The sequence below is a fragment of the Uloborus diversus genome, chromosome 6, assembly GCF_026930045.1.
Source record: "Uloborus diversus isolate 005 chromosome 6, Udiv.v.3.1, whole genome shotgun sequence".
Classification (NCBI taxonomy): Eukaryota; Metazoa; Arthropoda; class Arachnida; order Araneae; family Uloboridae; genus Uloborus; species Uloborus diversus.
In genome coordinates this window covers 100842697-100859503 of record NC_072736.1, presented here as the reverse complement: position 1 = coordinate 100859503, position 16807 = coordinate 100842697, and the positions used below count along the sequence as shown (strand labels likewise).

The 16807-nt window shown below is 31.4% G+C and overlaps 1 protein-coding gene across 1 annotated transcript in view; it reads right to left on the bottom strand.

Annotated features, from left to right (window-relative positions):
- The window catches only part of LOC129224888 (protein fantom-like), a 56410-nt gene that overhangs the window by 12596 nt on the left and 27007 nt on the right, over positions 1–16807 (bottom strand). Inside the window, exons 15-19 of the mRNA XM_054859434.1 lie at positions 15585–15710; positions 15039–15134; positions 13825–14010; positions 2351–2393; positions 1269–1372 (exon numbers count right to left, since the gene is read on the bottom strand). Coding sequence (XP_054715409.1) covers positions 1269–1372; positions 2351–2393; positions 13825–14010; positions 15039–15134; positions 15585–15710 — 555 coding nt within the window. The remainder of the gene's footprint in view (positions 1–1268; positions 1373–2350; positions 2394–13824; positions 14011–15038; positions 15135–15584; positions 15711–16807) is intronic.

Genomic DNA, 16807 nt, shown 5'->3' with positions numbered 1-16807 from the left:
ACTTTAGCATGCTGCCTCAATTGCGAAAATCCACTACTGCTTATGGGCACTGAATATAGTTGCAAAAATGGCAAAAAGCGGTAAAATCATCTTTTCCTTTAGTGCACCATGCACCAAAATTTGTAGAATTAATGTCCTTCTGGTTCAACAACTCCACACGAAATGTTGTTAAGTGATGCGATTTCGCCATTAAAATTCCACTTATTACAACAAACTACTTTTTAACATCATAAGGAACTAATCATTCCACAATCCCAAAATTCCACAAAAAGAAAAGATTGCAAAAAGAAAATTAGAACATTCCGATCAGAAAATGCACTGAACGCAAAAATATACCAACGAAAACCATGATGGAAAACAAAACAAACGGCTGTTATCCCCCCCCCTCCCACAATGCAAAATTCTAAAACCAACTTCAGCATTAGTTCTCGAAACTCCACCCACTAAAGAGTGACGTCACATTACTGTAGCCAATGAGAGAAGATGCCTGTTGCAGAATTTAGTCAGTTGAGTTTTTTAATTTGAAATTTGTTTGGGCACGTACTTTCAGCGAAAAATCCAATGTCAAAAAGTATTTACCCTTCTTTTTAAAAGATATATATGGTATAAAAAGGGAATATAGGAAATATAAGACATTTTTGAAGAAATATAGGAAATATAGGACGATTTTGATGCTTTTTTTGAAAATATAGGAAATATAGGATATATAGGACTACTTCGACCCCTGACTTTACTTAAGCGGATTTCATTTTTTCAAATAAGTCTGACAGAATTATCATACCTCAGTCATAGCATCACAGTATGCATACTCTTCCATGATTTTGCATAACTTTTTATATTTCTTTTAAAATTGCCTAAGTTTTTTAATGACTAATTTTACATTCAGAAACGTTTTGATTGCATCAACACAGGAAACAATCAACTCCAAAAGAATGAGAGAGTGCTATATATTCTGAACAATTTCAATTAGATGATAGAAGTGGTTGACTTATCAAAAGAAATAGTAAAAAAAAATAAATTAAAAGATAAATAATGAAGTAAGGAAAATGCCACTGATCTTTGATTAATAGCTTAAACTTCTTCTAATGTACTTGTTAGGAATGCACAATGTTTACAATGATTTGTTTCTTCTTTAATAAAAAATGTACTTAACAGCAATCCAAAACAGAAGAAAATATTTCAAAAAATGCCACACTATAAAAAAAGTTCAAAAGCAACTAACTTATTTTATAAATGCATGTAATAAATGACAGAAATACAATACATACTTTTCCAGAATCTAATTTAGATTTAAGGGAGTGCTCTTTGTCGTCATCAGTGGAATTATCTGATTCTTCGTCTGAAAAATTTTCTTTCTCCTCATCAGAAACATCTATGAAAAGAAAATTAGGAATTTATAACTCACATTTTTAATGAGATCTCCCTGAAACTGCATAGTTATATCTAAGATAATTTTAAACTAATGAAACCTACAGAAAACTGATAAAATAACAAGCATGAAAGATTTCCTTTGTATTACAATTATGTAGAGCATAGGTGGCATGGCCAGCATATTAAGGGGAGAAACCAGTTTAGGAGGCTGAAATTTTAGGGTTTTTTTTTTTTTTTTTTTTTTTTTTTTTTTTTTTTTTTTTACAGCAAAGAAATAATCAAAATTTCTTTAAACTTGGAAGATATTTTATTTATCATTTGAAGCACACCTTGAAATTTTTAGAAGTCATTTCCACCAGAATTAGTGGAGTTCTGTCCATGGGCAATCGCCATCAGAGCTTGTTGCTGGTGAGCATTACCGAAGTCACAATTTTTGTCTGTAATGATTACAATTTTTCTTTCTCAAAAACAAAATATTTCCCTAGAATATAAACTAAACCTGATTGTGATCGAAAATTTTTAAAATTGCACGTTTTTGAGATGCTTGATTACACTGTTATGTTTTTCTACCTTTTTTTCCCTTCAAATTTTTTGCATTAAAAAATATATTTTTATTAATAATATCATCTGGGGCTAGCCAAATAATGTTGCCAAAAACACCCACATTGTTCCACTGCTAATATCTCTCCACAGCAATGATCTCAGGCTGCTGAGGGTGAAGGAGAAAATGTATTTTTTTAAATCAATTTGGTTCTATTTATAACTTCAGAGCTTCTCTGGCTATTTTCTTAATTTATTAAGTAAAGATTTTTAAGGTAAGTGCGCTATCCTTCAACTTACAACTGCTCAGGTCCCCCCCCCCCCCAGGAAAACAAAAAGGAAATAAATATCCCAGTTTTCTTTTTTAAAAAAACCCCTTAAAATACCTTATTACAGTGGAAATGTGCAATTATTGCAAGGTGTTAAAACATATAAATACCTTCATATAACATTTGTTTTGACCCTCCTGGAATCACATCATCCTAAACACAAAGAGCAACATGAATATCAAAAGCCATGACACAATTACAATGAAACATATGATAATCTTAAGAGACATTAAATAAAAATTTAAAAAGAACTTTATTGGTTTAAAATGTTAATTGTATTAATAAAATATGGAAATGTATTCAATTAACCCTTTGTGGTCCTATGTCAGACTTAGTGTAACATTAAAAAATTGCAGCTGAGGTCCTATGACAGGCAGTGTCTAACATGTGTTTAAACATTACATATAATTCTCAGACTTAAAATGGCATCTTTAAACACAATCCTAGGAAACTCGTATGACTTCTTATACCCTACACAGTGGCGGCTCGTGGAAAGGGCCAGAGGGGGTCCGGGCCCCCTCACTTTTTTCAGAAGACAATAATTTGTAACTTTTTATTTTCCTTTTTTTGTGCGTACGTGCTTGAAATTAATAAAAAAAAATTGATTGCACTGTAACATCCTGCATACAATCCACAGATTATCTGTTAAAAAGTGTAAAATTAATGAGGTGCGGATTATGTGTGTGTGTGTGTGTTTTCCCCCCTCAACACCAACACATTGAACCTCAATATTGACAGCAGGATTCGCAGAGACCGTTACCCTACCTGTAAGCTGTTTATTTTACTTGAATGTTCTTATGTGATTCAGGCTATGTAAAATAAACTACATACAGTAAAGGAAGAAGCCTTCTTTTGCACAAGATTAGACCGTTTGCTCATTTCTTGACTCTTTGTCTACAAGTAATTCATTACTACTACAACGACAATTTAGAGAAGCAATCATTTTTTAGATTATTTTTATATTAGTTTTGAATATACCTTAAAATTTATTACTTCTTCACGTTTTTAATTTGGAATAAATGTTGAAATAAATTTAATTTAATTAATTTAACAATAAAATTTTTTAAAAATTTTAAATATTAAAAAACATATATATTTTTTAATTCTTTTTTTTTTTCAAAAACTGGGGGGGGGGGGGGGAGGGTGAGTGTACCCATGATCTGGCCTGCTCACTTTTTCAAGGCATGAGCCGCCACTGACTCTACAGTTACATTTTATAATCTCTCTTTTGATTTAGCAGAAGGAAAAAACTTTTTTAAATCAATAACTAAGGGATAATATAGTAAAACACTATTTTATTGGGGGGGGGGATAGGGAGACATATTTTCCACCCACATTATAACATAATTGGTGCATAGTGAAACTCATTTTCTACTGAATGCAGATTAATGCCAATAATACAATAAAGTACAATACTAATAGACCTTATTGCACAGATTGTTTTAACAAGCTGTACTTAAAGAAAAATAAACACAGAAGAACAGAAAAAATAAGGTAGAAATTATAGCCTAAATATATTGGAAACTAGTGACAAATGGGCGGGTTGAGGAAGCATATGCCATTCCAGAGGAAATAAATAAATTTAATAATCCCAGCAAATACTTTTCATTTATTTCAACCATAGCAAATTATTATTATTTTTTTTTTTACAAATTGTACGAAAACACAAGAATATTCAAACATTATTATTATTATTATTTTTTTTTTTTTTGAAAATCATAGCTAATGAACTATGGAGAATTAGCTACCAGAGGAGCAATACTGAATTGCAAATTCTGTACAGGAGAATATATTTTGCATACCTTACTCACTTGCTTTGTATTCAAAGTTACTTAACATTCATTCGTTGATGCTCTTTTAATTAACATAAAAAAGAACATGTGTGTTGTGTGTGAATTGATAAGAGTAATTTTAATCAAGAAAGCACATTACCCTTTCACACATGGGCATCGCGGCCGGGGGGGTCCAAGGGGTCCGGACCCCCCCAATATTTGAGAACCGGATCCCCTCAATATTTGAAAATCGGACCCTCTCGATAATTGTCAGGATGAAATTCATTATTTTGGGGGAAATTATTACTGTTTTGACAAAAAAAAAAAAAAAGACTTTAAACAGTTGCATAATACATAATTTATCATGTTTAATTCATATCAAAGAAAACAAAATGAACATCGAAAAAAAGAAGGAAAAAACACGAAAAAGAACTAAATAATAACAAAATAGGCGATGTGTATAGTGAATGGAAAGTGAACCAATGACAAACCATTGCTCTGCTCTCTGCGCATAGCTTCAGTAGAGGATGCGAGAAAGGTAACACTTTCTTCCGAGTGCAATGTCAACTAGTCACATAGTAGAGATGTGTTAGCGGTGTAATAAATTGTTAACAGGGGGGAACATGGCAGGAAGCCATGCCTTAACTCACAAAAAGTATCATATGTCCGGTCCCGTATTGAAAACACAAGTCGTGTCCCCGGCGTTCCCAGCTTGGAAGTGATTCCAGCGTATTTGTTGCTATTTAGGGGAAAACGACTGGACAAATTTGTGATACTGAAATCAGATGGAAAATTCCCCTCCCCCTTTTTTTCGGCTCTCCCGCTTAAAGCGCTAATAAGTCAGCAGAAGACGGGGATATGAGTTTCGGCTCCTTTCTTTCTTATCTCGTTTCTCGGCGCTGGCAAGGTTCTGTTTCGAGTTTTGCAGTGTTTGCTTCTCCAATTCGATTCAATTTATATTGACCCCAATGTTACCCAAACAAAATGAGACACCGAACCTCTTTGGCGGTTTTTTGCAGCTGGCAAGAACACCCTGGCCAAAGGATGCTAACAAATTTAGAAAACCACTTTGCTGGTCAAAGGTTAAATTTGGGGTAGAAATAGAAAGGAGACGCTTCAAGTGTTTAAAACTATTCAACACGTGGCTTCAAAGTACCTTACCGAAGCGAGGTTTCTTAATTGTGTTTGCGGCATCTCAAATTTGACCGAAAAAAGCGTTACGTTACAAGAAAAAAAGGGGAGGAGACTAAAAATTAAAGAGTAATTTCAAAAGCAAATCATAAGCCAGCAGAACGACGGATACTGTGATGTCACTTTCAATTGACCAACGAAAAAAGAAGCTGAAGATGACCAGAAAAAAAGACAGAAATAAAATAAGCTTCCCCTGTTGGAAAAGTTGCGACAAAAATTAAGATAATTTCATGTGATCTTTTGATTTCTTGAGAGTAGGTGACCCGAAGAGCGCTCCTATTTTGGTTATTATACTTTTTTTACACATTCGATTACAACTATGAAGAGGTGGCTTTAAACGGGAAAATGTAGCAAAACCTTCTACATCAAATGAACCTGAGCAATTTTTATCTACTGAATCACCATCAACATCCAGGTGCCACTATCAACATCCCACGGAACCGTCTTCAAAAAGGCAAAAGACAATGATTGGTAAGGACCATTCTGTTAAAGGTAATGCCTGCAGGGGCGCCCCGATTTTATACCATTCAGATGGGGTTACTTTTCAGTTTTCCGAATGAAATTCCTAAACAGTGGCTCCCAAAAGTGTTCGTACACTTATGATTTTCAATGAAATACGCCCCAATCCATTGGTTAAAATTAATATTTTGGAATAGGTATTTAATTATAAGATCTATGATCTATTTTCAACAAAACTGCATGAAAATTTTTAATAACATAATAAAACTTGATTTTTAAGAAATCAATAATCAAAAAGTGCCAGGAACTTTATCTCAAAAGTTTTCGTACACTTTGAAAAAATATCTATATATTAGAAAAATAATCTAACTTTTTACTAAGTTCGTGCAGTATACCAACAACACCTTTTAAACGTCTGGAAATAGATTTCATTGTTCTTCTTTCTTTTTTTTTGTGTGCAATTTCTGAGTAAGTGCTCAACCGCACTTCGAGTTTTACTGTTTCTAGTTTGCTTTTCGTTCAATGCCGTATTTTCGTAATCTAGCCACCAGATATCTCTAATTTTTCTAGAAAAAGTTTAAATCTGGGGATTGAGGAGATATTTCTAAGATTAAGGACAATTTTTGAGGCACCAGACGCAAACGTTGAAAACCGTGTGCTTCTCATCTTTATCTTGATAAAATACAAAGTTGTTCCCGATAGCCAAATTTTGGGCTAATAGTAAAAAATTGTTTTTCAAATTCCACATTTTTTCTTCTATTTACAATTACAACAATTTAACCTAAAATGTTGAATTCATTTTCATCTGTAAGTAAGACGTTATTCCAAAACATTTTGAGCTTATTTATCATTGATTTTGCGACGAAAAGCGTAAGCTTTCTGTTTTTCGCAAGAACGAGAAAATTTATGCGGGAAAAGGTCCCATTTGATCCAGCTAATCAGAGAACTTGGCGAACAATTTTAGGAGAAAATTAAGCGCGAAATTTTTCATTAAATTCTGCAGAAACTTTTACAGCACTCAAATGTGTATTTTTCATAATTTTTTTAACAGTAAATCTCCGATCACGCTTTGTTAGCTTTGCCGGTTGACTTTTTCTAACCTTGCTTTTGATCTGATTCCGTTCTCAAAAGTATTTTATTAAGCACTTTACTATAGAATGGTATACATTAACTAATTTAGAGACATTTCAAACCAATTTACCACTACTGTGAGGGGTAAAAATCAAATTTTGAATGCTCTTTGTTGCTTTTTCACGAATACTAGCCATTTAAAAATAATAAGCAGAATATTAGGGAATAAATGCACAAAAAATTCAAGCCAAATGACTTTATAGTGTCAACACAATGCAAAAATAATTTTTAAAAATGACCTGTGACAATTTTAATCATGAATTAATTCCAAAATATTTCAGCGTACGGTGACTTTTGTGGCGTAGTGTTTCTCTATCTCTTCGTTTTTTGACAAATTTAAAAAAAAAAAAAAAAAAATCAGTTGTGATGTGAAAAAAAAAAAATTTAGATTTCATATTCGAATTTAGTTTTGCGTTAATTTAGTTTTACTACAAAATTTCAAGGTGTACGAACACTTTTGGGAGTCACTGTACATTTAATGAGAGTATCTTTTTAATGCAATATTTCACAAAAAACTACTCGAAATTTGGACTTGTCAGACAAAATTTTCTGGGAAAGAAAAGTTTATGGGAGGTCATAGTGACCTCTATCATGTAGCCCCTGAATGCCTGCTAATCAGGTATGCGTTTACTAGAATTATTTTAACATTATGAGTTCTATCGAAGCTAATGCGTTCAACTTTTTTTTTTTTTGGAAATGTTCCTTCTTTTATAAATTTTAATAGAATGGCTGCTTTAAAAACTGAGCTTCAACTATTCCATAAAAACCTTAAAGTTAACTGCTTAGATGAAGCAAAGAAAGCTTTGTCGTCAGCCGTTAAAGTTAGGGGTCTGTTTCAAAATGTTGAAAATTTGGTGCGGCTGCTTTGGTGTGTCCCGCTTCGTCGTTGTGAAGCTGAAAGAAGCTTTAGTGTGCTGAGAAAGCTCAAAATGTATCTAAGGTTGACTATGACACAAAAGCGGTTAATCATGTTGCTTTATGTTACGTTCACAAAAATATCTTGGATGAAATTGATCACAAAAAAATAGCACGGATATTCGTATCCCATGTGCAGTCTAGAAAAAATGTATTTGGTGGAATTTAATTTTTTTTTCTTATTATGTAAATATGTAAATCAAGATGTACCTGTTTAAGAATTTTGTCTTAAATGTAAACCTCTTTCAATTTGATGTCAAGTTTTTATCTCATTTTTCATCATGCATTTTTCTTGATACAACTTGAAAATGACAGTATCAGAATGGTCCCTCCCAATAAATTTCAGCTGACGACGCCAATGCTTTCACATAGAAATGTAGGCGATCTCTCAAATAATTTTATCAGAAAGGGCTGCTTTAATATTAAAGAGCTTTTAAATCATGTGTGGCTTACATTTGGAAATAGTAAAATAATAATAAATTGGACAAAATTTCAGCTGAAAGGATGCTAAAAAAAACCTCGATTAAAAAATACTCATTTTACAGCAAACATTATTTATTACATTAATACTGAACACCATCATAATTTGTGTGAAAAGACTATGGGGTGAAAGATAACTATGCATTATTTTCAAATTTAAAAAAGTGATGGATAAATAAATAAAACATCACATAAATACCAAACATCTTGTTACTGTTACACAAGAACAAAAAAAAAAAAAAACTACGATTTTAAACTCACTTCATCTTGTTCTATTTCTGACTGCAACTGCTGGGAAATTTTCAAATCATTATCTATTAAAATAAATAAATAAATAAATACAGGGGAAGAAACATAATTCTCACAACAAAAAACAATGTAGCTCTAAAATTAGGTTATATTTAGGATCAAAGGGGACAGCAATAATGTACTAATTTAAATTTTATGAAAATTCACATGCAATGCAACAAACTGCTGTTCTAACCATATGTACTAAAATACTACAAAAGTTTTTTTTTTTCCATTTATGATTTTTTAGTTCTTTTTATGCACATAGAAAACTGGTGGTAAAATGAAGGCCATGTAAGTAAAATTGCTATTAATTCCCAATTTAAATAATCACACAATGAGGTTGTTTCCGTAATTTTAAAAGTTTTTTTTTTCTGAAAGAGCATGCTTAAAAACAAAGGATTTAACCATTTTTTAAATAATTTGACAAAGTTTACAATTTATTAGCAATTATTTTGATCAGTGAGCAGATTCAATTTCATTTTTTATGCTTCTGCAGATGACATCAAAAGTGATAAAATGCCATTCACTGATGCCATTAGTGCAGAGCACAATATTTAATTTGCTTCTTTACTCTCATATACTGGCGACAATATGGTTGATAGCAAGCGTAGAGCACACAATATTTAATTCACTTCTTATTTATCATAATCTGAAAACGTGGTAGGCAGCAAGCACAAGCACTCAGCGAGCCAGTGGAGTAGCGTGACAAAGTAGATCACTTCTGACATCTAAAGACCAAGCCTTATTTGAAAAATCGGACATTTTAAAAAATTAATTAAAAATTGAACATTTTGAAGTAAAAGTTTTACCTTGCTACATGTCATTAATATCTTTTTTATTTTATTTTTATTTATTTATTTATTTATTTATTTTTTTTGCTCATTCTCTCAACTTTAGTGACTAAAAGTCATACTTTTGACAGATGGAAACAACACCATTACAGTGAAACCTGTGTAAGTTGACCACTCCTGCTGCACTACTTTATTGGTCAACTTACAGAGGTTGATTTATATGATAAGGACTAATTCCGTGCCTGAAAAAAGTGGTCAGCTTAGACAGGTGGTCAACTTAAAAGGGTGGTCAACTTCACAGGTATTAAGAAATTTCTGCACACTATTATTAAGAAATTTTTGGCACCCTTTAAGTGGTTTAAAATGTCTCATCCAAATTCTTTTTTCTTTCTTTTTTTTTTTTTTTTTTTAACTTTATAGGCAGTCACTAAACATAAAAATTTGGTCAATTTCATGTTATTTGTTTTGTAACTAGAACAATTGGCAAAAATCTTACAGCAAAAAAAAAAATATATATCTCAAAAGTCCTGATAAAAGTTAATTGTGGATTAAGAGATTAAATTAAAGCTCTTCTAACTAAAAAAAAAAAAAACACATACCTATGCTGGAATTGCTCAATTCTATTCCTTGCTTATTTAAAGGATAACTTCCACTCTGATGGGAGATGTGAGATATTTTGGCAGAAAAATTTGATGCATCAGAGTCCTAAAAAGAATAACAAGAAGCAAAACTATGTTTTCTCCAATATAACAAGAAATTGAGCATTAAATAAATTTTTGAAAACTTGAACATAAAAATAGGAAATTTTATGGAGAGAACTTGCAACAATCAAATAAATAGAAACAAAAAACAGTTGCGTTTCGTTGATACGAAGTGTCAAAAATCCGCGAATTTGTTCGTACTAGCCCTTATTAATAGCTACTGTGAATAAGTAAAGAAATGCTTGCCTTTATTTTAAAAAAAATTCTATTTATTACAGCTAATATACAAATTGCAATCTTGTTAATACACTCAGAAAAATTTAACTCATTTCTTACAATTGGATGCTTTAGGAAAAATTGAAAACAGAAAATGGTAATCTGCAATTGCGGGACAGATTGCAATACATTATGGAAGATAGACAGTGTTATCTCCAAGCAAATTAAAATGTCTTCAGGCAAACAAGTGTATTGGAATTATCATACGAGTCAGTGAGAAGCAAATGGATGTAAGTGGCAAAATTAAAAATTTGGAGATAACCAGTACACATGGTAGGGGTACCCCTCCTCTGCCTGGTAGTGGTGCTGTATAGCATGATTTAGAAAAAAAAATTCAATGAAAGCCTACCTAGGACGCTATCTTTAAACGCGTTTTATTCAAAACTTGAAAATGTCCACTTACATCCCTTTGCTTTTCACTGCCTCATATATGCAAAAGATTTAACATATTTGTCTTGATACACAACCTCAAAAAATGATGAATAATTTCTGAAAATGAAAATTACAGTATTCAATTTCAAACATTTTCAGTGAAGAGGCCAGAAATTTTAGTTCGTGTTAACCGAGTATTTCAATTTAATGCTCCCATTATGCGTGAAATTTTTAATATAATTGAATAATAAAACAAACTTAGTGAACAAAATGTTCATTTTAGCCGTGATTTTGTATTAAACTTGGTCATATTGAGAGGGTTTGCCTATATTAACAAGACCATTTAAACTTAGACCTTAAAAAAACAATTGGTAATTAAAAATACAGCTTTTGTGAAGAAACAGATTTTGTAATCATTATTCAGTAACAACCACAGTCAAAATATAATAAAAATAGTACTCTAATTCAAAAAGAAAACAGAAATTTAAAATCTTCATATCTATTTCAGGGCATCTAGCACTGGAAAAGAAAACACCATTTTGATGTAACAAGATAAGAAGCAACTCTTTTCCCTTTCTACATTGACCCCCCCCCCCCTCACACACACTTCCTATCCAAAGCTCTAAAAATTACGGTTGCAAAATTTGCAGTCCCAAAATTTTGAACATTTCCCCCTAATGAATGTATATAAAAAGCAAATGCCGATGGACTTGTTCAAGTTTCATTCCCTTTTATACTTATTTGTTTACAAACTGAAGGTTTTGATCACATTTTCAACAGTATTTTGCATTGCTTTAGAATATATAATCTTTTCAATCGCACATTGAGTTTAAACCGATAAAATACAATAATGATATTTTGAATTTTGGACTCTCTCTTTCTTGTAGCACAATTTAAAAGAGCATTTTTGAAAACATCCGTAATTTTTTTTTAAATTTTTGCCTTTCAGAATTTTCTAACAAATATTTTCAGTATTTCTTTTTTATTTTGTACTCTTTTTTCTCAATTTCATGAAATAAATTTTTAAAAAACATCAAGTGTTCTTATTTTTTCCCCTTTTAAAATTGCAATGCACTGCTTAGGTTATTCTGCAATATTACTTTTGAAACTGGCAGCCTTTTTCTTAAAACACTGGAGTGGAATTACACTAATGATTGCCCCTCTGTTGACACCAAGACTGCTAATAGGCAACAAAGCAATAATAGGTTAGGGAAGCGTTTCTCAACCTTTTTTGACCACGCCCGCGGACCAGGTAGAGGATTGGAAAAACAGTCCCGGATGATTTTTCTTCTTTTATTTATTTATTTATTTTTTGTTTATTAATTTATTTATTGAAAAAAACTTACATATGCGGACCCTTAAAAACATATGAATTTTTTAACAGACGGGTAAGATTTCTTTCCTTTTTTTTTCTTTTTTGTTAAAAAAACCTTTCAATTGGGGACCGTTACCACTTGTGAAAAAAATTTTGTAAACCGTTGAAGCTTTTCTTCTTTTATAAATAACTAGTTGCGTTGCCAGGCTTTGCCCAATCCACCTTGAAAATAAAAATTGTGTCAAGTGACGTATATTCAACAATAAGGCTTAAATAAACAAATAAAAAAACCTTATGCAAAATTACACCCTCCAAACAATAATTACAAATATTAAAATTATATTAAAGAAATTAAATTGAGAAAGATGGATTTAAAAAGCGTAACCACGGAGACACAAAATAAAATAAGTTTAAGGAATTAAAATGCGAAAGAAAATGGTTCACGATTTGAATGAACATGAGATTTTTTGAAACCGATTTAAAAAGGCTTGTAACTTTTTTTCCTTTTGAGATAAAAGCTTAATTTTTTGACCAAAAGTCAAGATAGATCTGGAGTAAAAAATGTCGTTTTTTTCAATGGTGTCAAAGAGAAAACTGTGGGACAATTCCTTCACTTTTTATAGATAGATTTAATGAAGAAAGTAGTGCCTAAATTTCAGCTAAGCCTAAACAAATTCAAGCTAAAAAAGTGAATAACTCCTGTCGAAAGTAGGTTAGAGCATTGAAACAAATTATGTAGAATGCAGGAAATTCTACTCCAATGATATATAATATTAATATATGCAAGTAATTCTTCTACCCAATATTCGGGAATTTACGTGAAAACTAGGCCTAAATTAGAATAAAAGAAGAACTATTCATTGAATTTTTTTTTCAAACCAGTCTGCAAACCTTTTCAGGACTTACAGGAACAAACTGCGAAAATTTCAGTGAAATCGGATGGGTAGTTCTCAAGTTTTGCGAGTTCAAACACACAGATGCTTTTTGGTAACTTTATTTTATACTATGTAGAGATAATTAATTAATAAATATATAAACAAACTTTACTGTGTATTAAAGAACTGTTACAGAAAATGATTAAATGTTAAGAATAAGGTAAGCAATTATAATAAAAATTGTTCATAAGTAAAAACTTTGCTGAAAACTACAAAATCAATCACAAAGTTCATGTAAAAGATGTTGTATAGGATATTAATGTGAATGAGCAAAAATCACTGAGGACCAGTCAAATTTTCTGCAGACAGGTGTCGGTATGCCGGACCACCGGTTGAGCATCGCTGGGTTAGGGGCTGTCCATAAATGTCACACATTTTAAAAATACATTTGCTCCCCTCCCCTTATCATTTTGTTACTCCATTTAGAACCCTCCCCCTTTCCTCCTCTCCCCTCTCTTTGTTACAAGGCATATAATGTTACATAGTTATATTTTTTTTTAAATTGAAATGTCACACTTCTTGTTACCTTCTGTGTGGGCACCATTCATTGTGGCTGTTGGTGACAATGTGCCCATTATCAAACAGCCACAAATTTATATATAGATGAAGTTTTGCTATTAAGTTCATGTATATAGGTGTTTTTCCTGAAAAACATGATTTTACACAAAATAAACCCATATTTTAATGTAAAATCTGCCTTGAATGAATGCAGAGCCTTTGTAACCATGATGACGAAAGTTAGTCTCGCTAAATAAATATTCAAACAAAAAAAGCAATACTTATTCTCGTCAAGGTGATCATAGGAAAATCAAAAATGATCAGGTGAGGTGAGTAAGCAACTTTTCATTGCTCGATAAAAGGCTGTGATTTTTTTTTTCTTTTCACTTTTCAATTGTTTGAAACATCATTCATCTGATTTGTTTTTCATTTTACACATACTTAAAAAAAAACTTACTGAAGAAGAGGATGCACTAAGTTTTTTGATCAAAGGAGTAGAAGTCATTGGCTTGCTTGGAACACTCCTGCGTGGTTTTGGTACAGGTGGCTGTACGGGTAGAGAAAGTTTAGGAGAATCTACGCCACTTACAATTTCTTCTTCAGAGCTGGATGATTTAATGCTTTTTGATGGTGATCTTTGAGGCTAAAATGAATAATGTTTTTTTTTACATAAAGATTCATCTAAAATGATTTTTTTAAACATAATATTTCAAAAATATATTTTTATATTGAAAAAAATAATCAAATTAGATGAAAATACAAAAGACCACCATCTAGCTTAGAGGTCGCTAGTCCTTCAATGTTGAAATGATTCGAAGTGATTAAAAGCTGTTGATTTAAAATGCAATTTAAGACATTTAATTGCCTGTAAGAATTAAGGGAAGCAAAAAAAAAACAGCATGTTGCTCTTTGTTTCTGGATATAATACTTAGCTTCACCTTTTGTATTGTAAAAAGATGCCTACAGCAATTATTAATTTTACTTTAATGTAATTTCATAGATATTTTTATATCATTGTCCAAACTCTTCTTTATTGCTTTATAGGCAGAATAAAAATCATCCATTCGTTCAAATACATATGTGTTTCAGATAAATTAAACACATGCCATCTTTCAAAATAATGGATACCTAAAAAAGATAACATGAATTGAGCAAATTGAAATTTTCATTGATATCATGCCACAAGTTCTTGTAAAAGACTTTAGATGAAAAATGATAATAATAATAGTGAATAAAAAAAAAAACATTTTCAATTAAAAATCTTTTGCAGAGTCATTTAATAGTTAAGCTCCAATTTTGCTAATTGAAAATTTAATCTAATAATTTTATAACTGTTTTGAATCAACTCTTAGAATAATGTTATTCATATGAGAACTTTTATCTGCATGTATGGCGGGAATGATGAGGTTAAAATCTCTACAACTGCAAATAAAAGCTACAAGAGGAAATTTCTGGTTCAAAAAATCAAGAAGACTCTGAATTTGAATTCAATTTACAAAAAGTTTGAAAGTAAGTTTTTATTGATACATTAAATAGTAAAAAGTGATATGGAGAGCTAGAAAATGTTGTGGTTAATTTATTTACAACTGAAAACATTGATATTTCAGCAAAAAAAGTTAATTAAGAAAATCTATCCTCAGCTTAAATAAGAAAGATTTAATTATGTCATACCTGTGGAATGAAATGAACATTTTCTGATGAAAAAGGGGTGTAATCATACTGCCAATATATTAAAATTTCAATGGAACCACAATCAAGATCTTTATTCTGAAATGAACAAAAAAGTTTTTACAAAATTTATAACATTACAAAATTTTGTAGGTTTATCATACGAAAGATAAAGGTATGATTAACTGCAAATATAAATTTATGTTTTTTTTTTCTTTTCTTTTTTTTTTTTTTTTGTAGGAACATGATGGCATTACATATTTACATCAGTTTTCAGCCCCCTGTATCAGTTCTTCCAATAACAAATTAAGATAATGAATTGTAATATGATGGTATTGATAGCTGGGAATAGTAAAAAGTTCTAATGCTCCAACATAAGCTAATCATTTTTGACATCTCGGAAGTTGGTTGCCTTCATCATCAACTATATAAATTTTACGTAACTATATTTTTATCAATATACAAATATATTTTATCACTGCATATTTTTTTTAACTCATGCATTAAAATTATTATTGACCTTTAATTAAAAGTGAGTGTAGTCCTTACTTTTTTTAACTGGAATAGTCCTTTGATTGGCTGATTTTGGGACAAAGGATGAAGTGGTACTTCTGCTCTTCCTATATATGATGTGATATCTGGTTCATTATCATCAAAAACATAGATGAATAAGTTCTAATAGATAAAAATTACCATTATCAGTTGAACATAATATGCAAGTTTTAAAAGAGCATGAACTTTCTAACTGGCAAAATAGGTTAGATGCAAATTTAAATACCGTGTACAACTGAAGCATTCTTTAATCAACAACCTAGGGGGCTCGCTACTGTTCAGTAATCCCAGAGAACAGAAAGCAGTTCCATTCAAACTGCTTTGCAATCCGAACTCAGGCACAGGTTCAATAGCATGCGCAGAACAATATATCCTGGGCACTAATTTTTTTCTGATCTTGCCAGAGTGAAAAGATAATTATTTGAAACATGGCAATTGGGCCTAAATCTCAAGTGTCAAAATATTCTTTACCATGGGATCCAACTTTATAACTTCAAATTATTTTTTTACTAATAATAAAGCTCAAAGTTTGTCTGTCAGAATATCTGTCCAGATCTCTGTGACGTGCATGGCGCCTAAACCGTTCAGTCGATTTTCATTAAATTTGGTACAAAATGAGTTTGTAGCATGATGAGGGTGAACACCTTAAAGCGATTTTTCAAAAATTCGATATTTTTTTCTATTTTAATTTTTGAGCAAATTATCATAGAATGGATGAGTAAATTATCGTAACGTGGATGAGCGAATTACCATAATATGGGCGAGCAAATTGGTGAGAAATTCATCATCCAATGTTTGTAAATATACAGGCGAACCAAATGACCTTATAATTTTCTACTATGGGCAAAGCTGTGCAGGTACGGCTAGTGTTAAATAAATGCAAAAATATTTGAATGCAACAAAATTTGAGTAAGAGGCTAGCCATAAATGCTGTCCAACTTTCTTCAACATTTTTGATCCCCCTTTGCCACAAAGTGTCAGCTTCACCTTACACCTTCCCTCCCCTTGTCACACATTACACTTCTTTTTTATTAGCATATTGTCATAAAAAAATGCATGATGTCACATTTCTTGTTATCCCTTCCCTCTCCCCATGTCACTAACTCATAATTCCCCTAACTCAACAAAGTCGAACACCCTCCTGTGTGAAAGCATGGACGTCATTTGTGCATAGAACATAGAAGAGCTACTTCAGTATTACTTTAACCTATTAACACTAT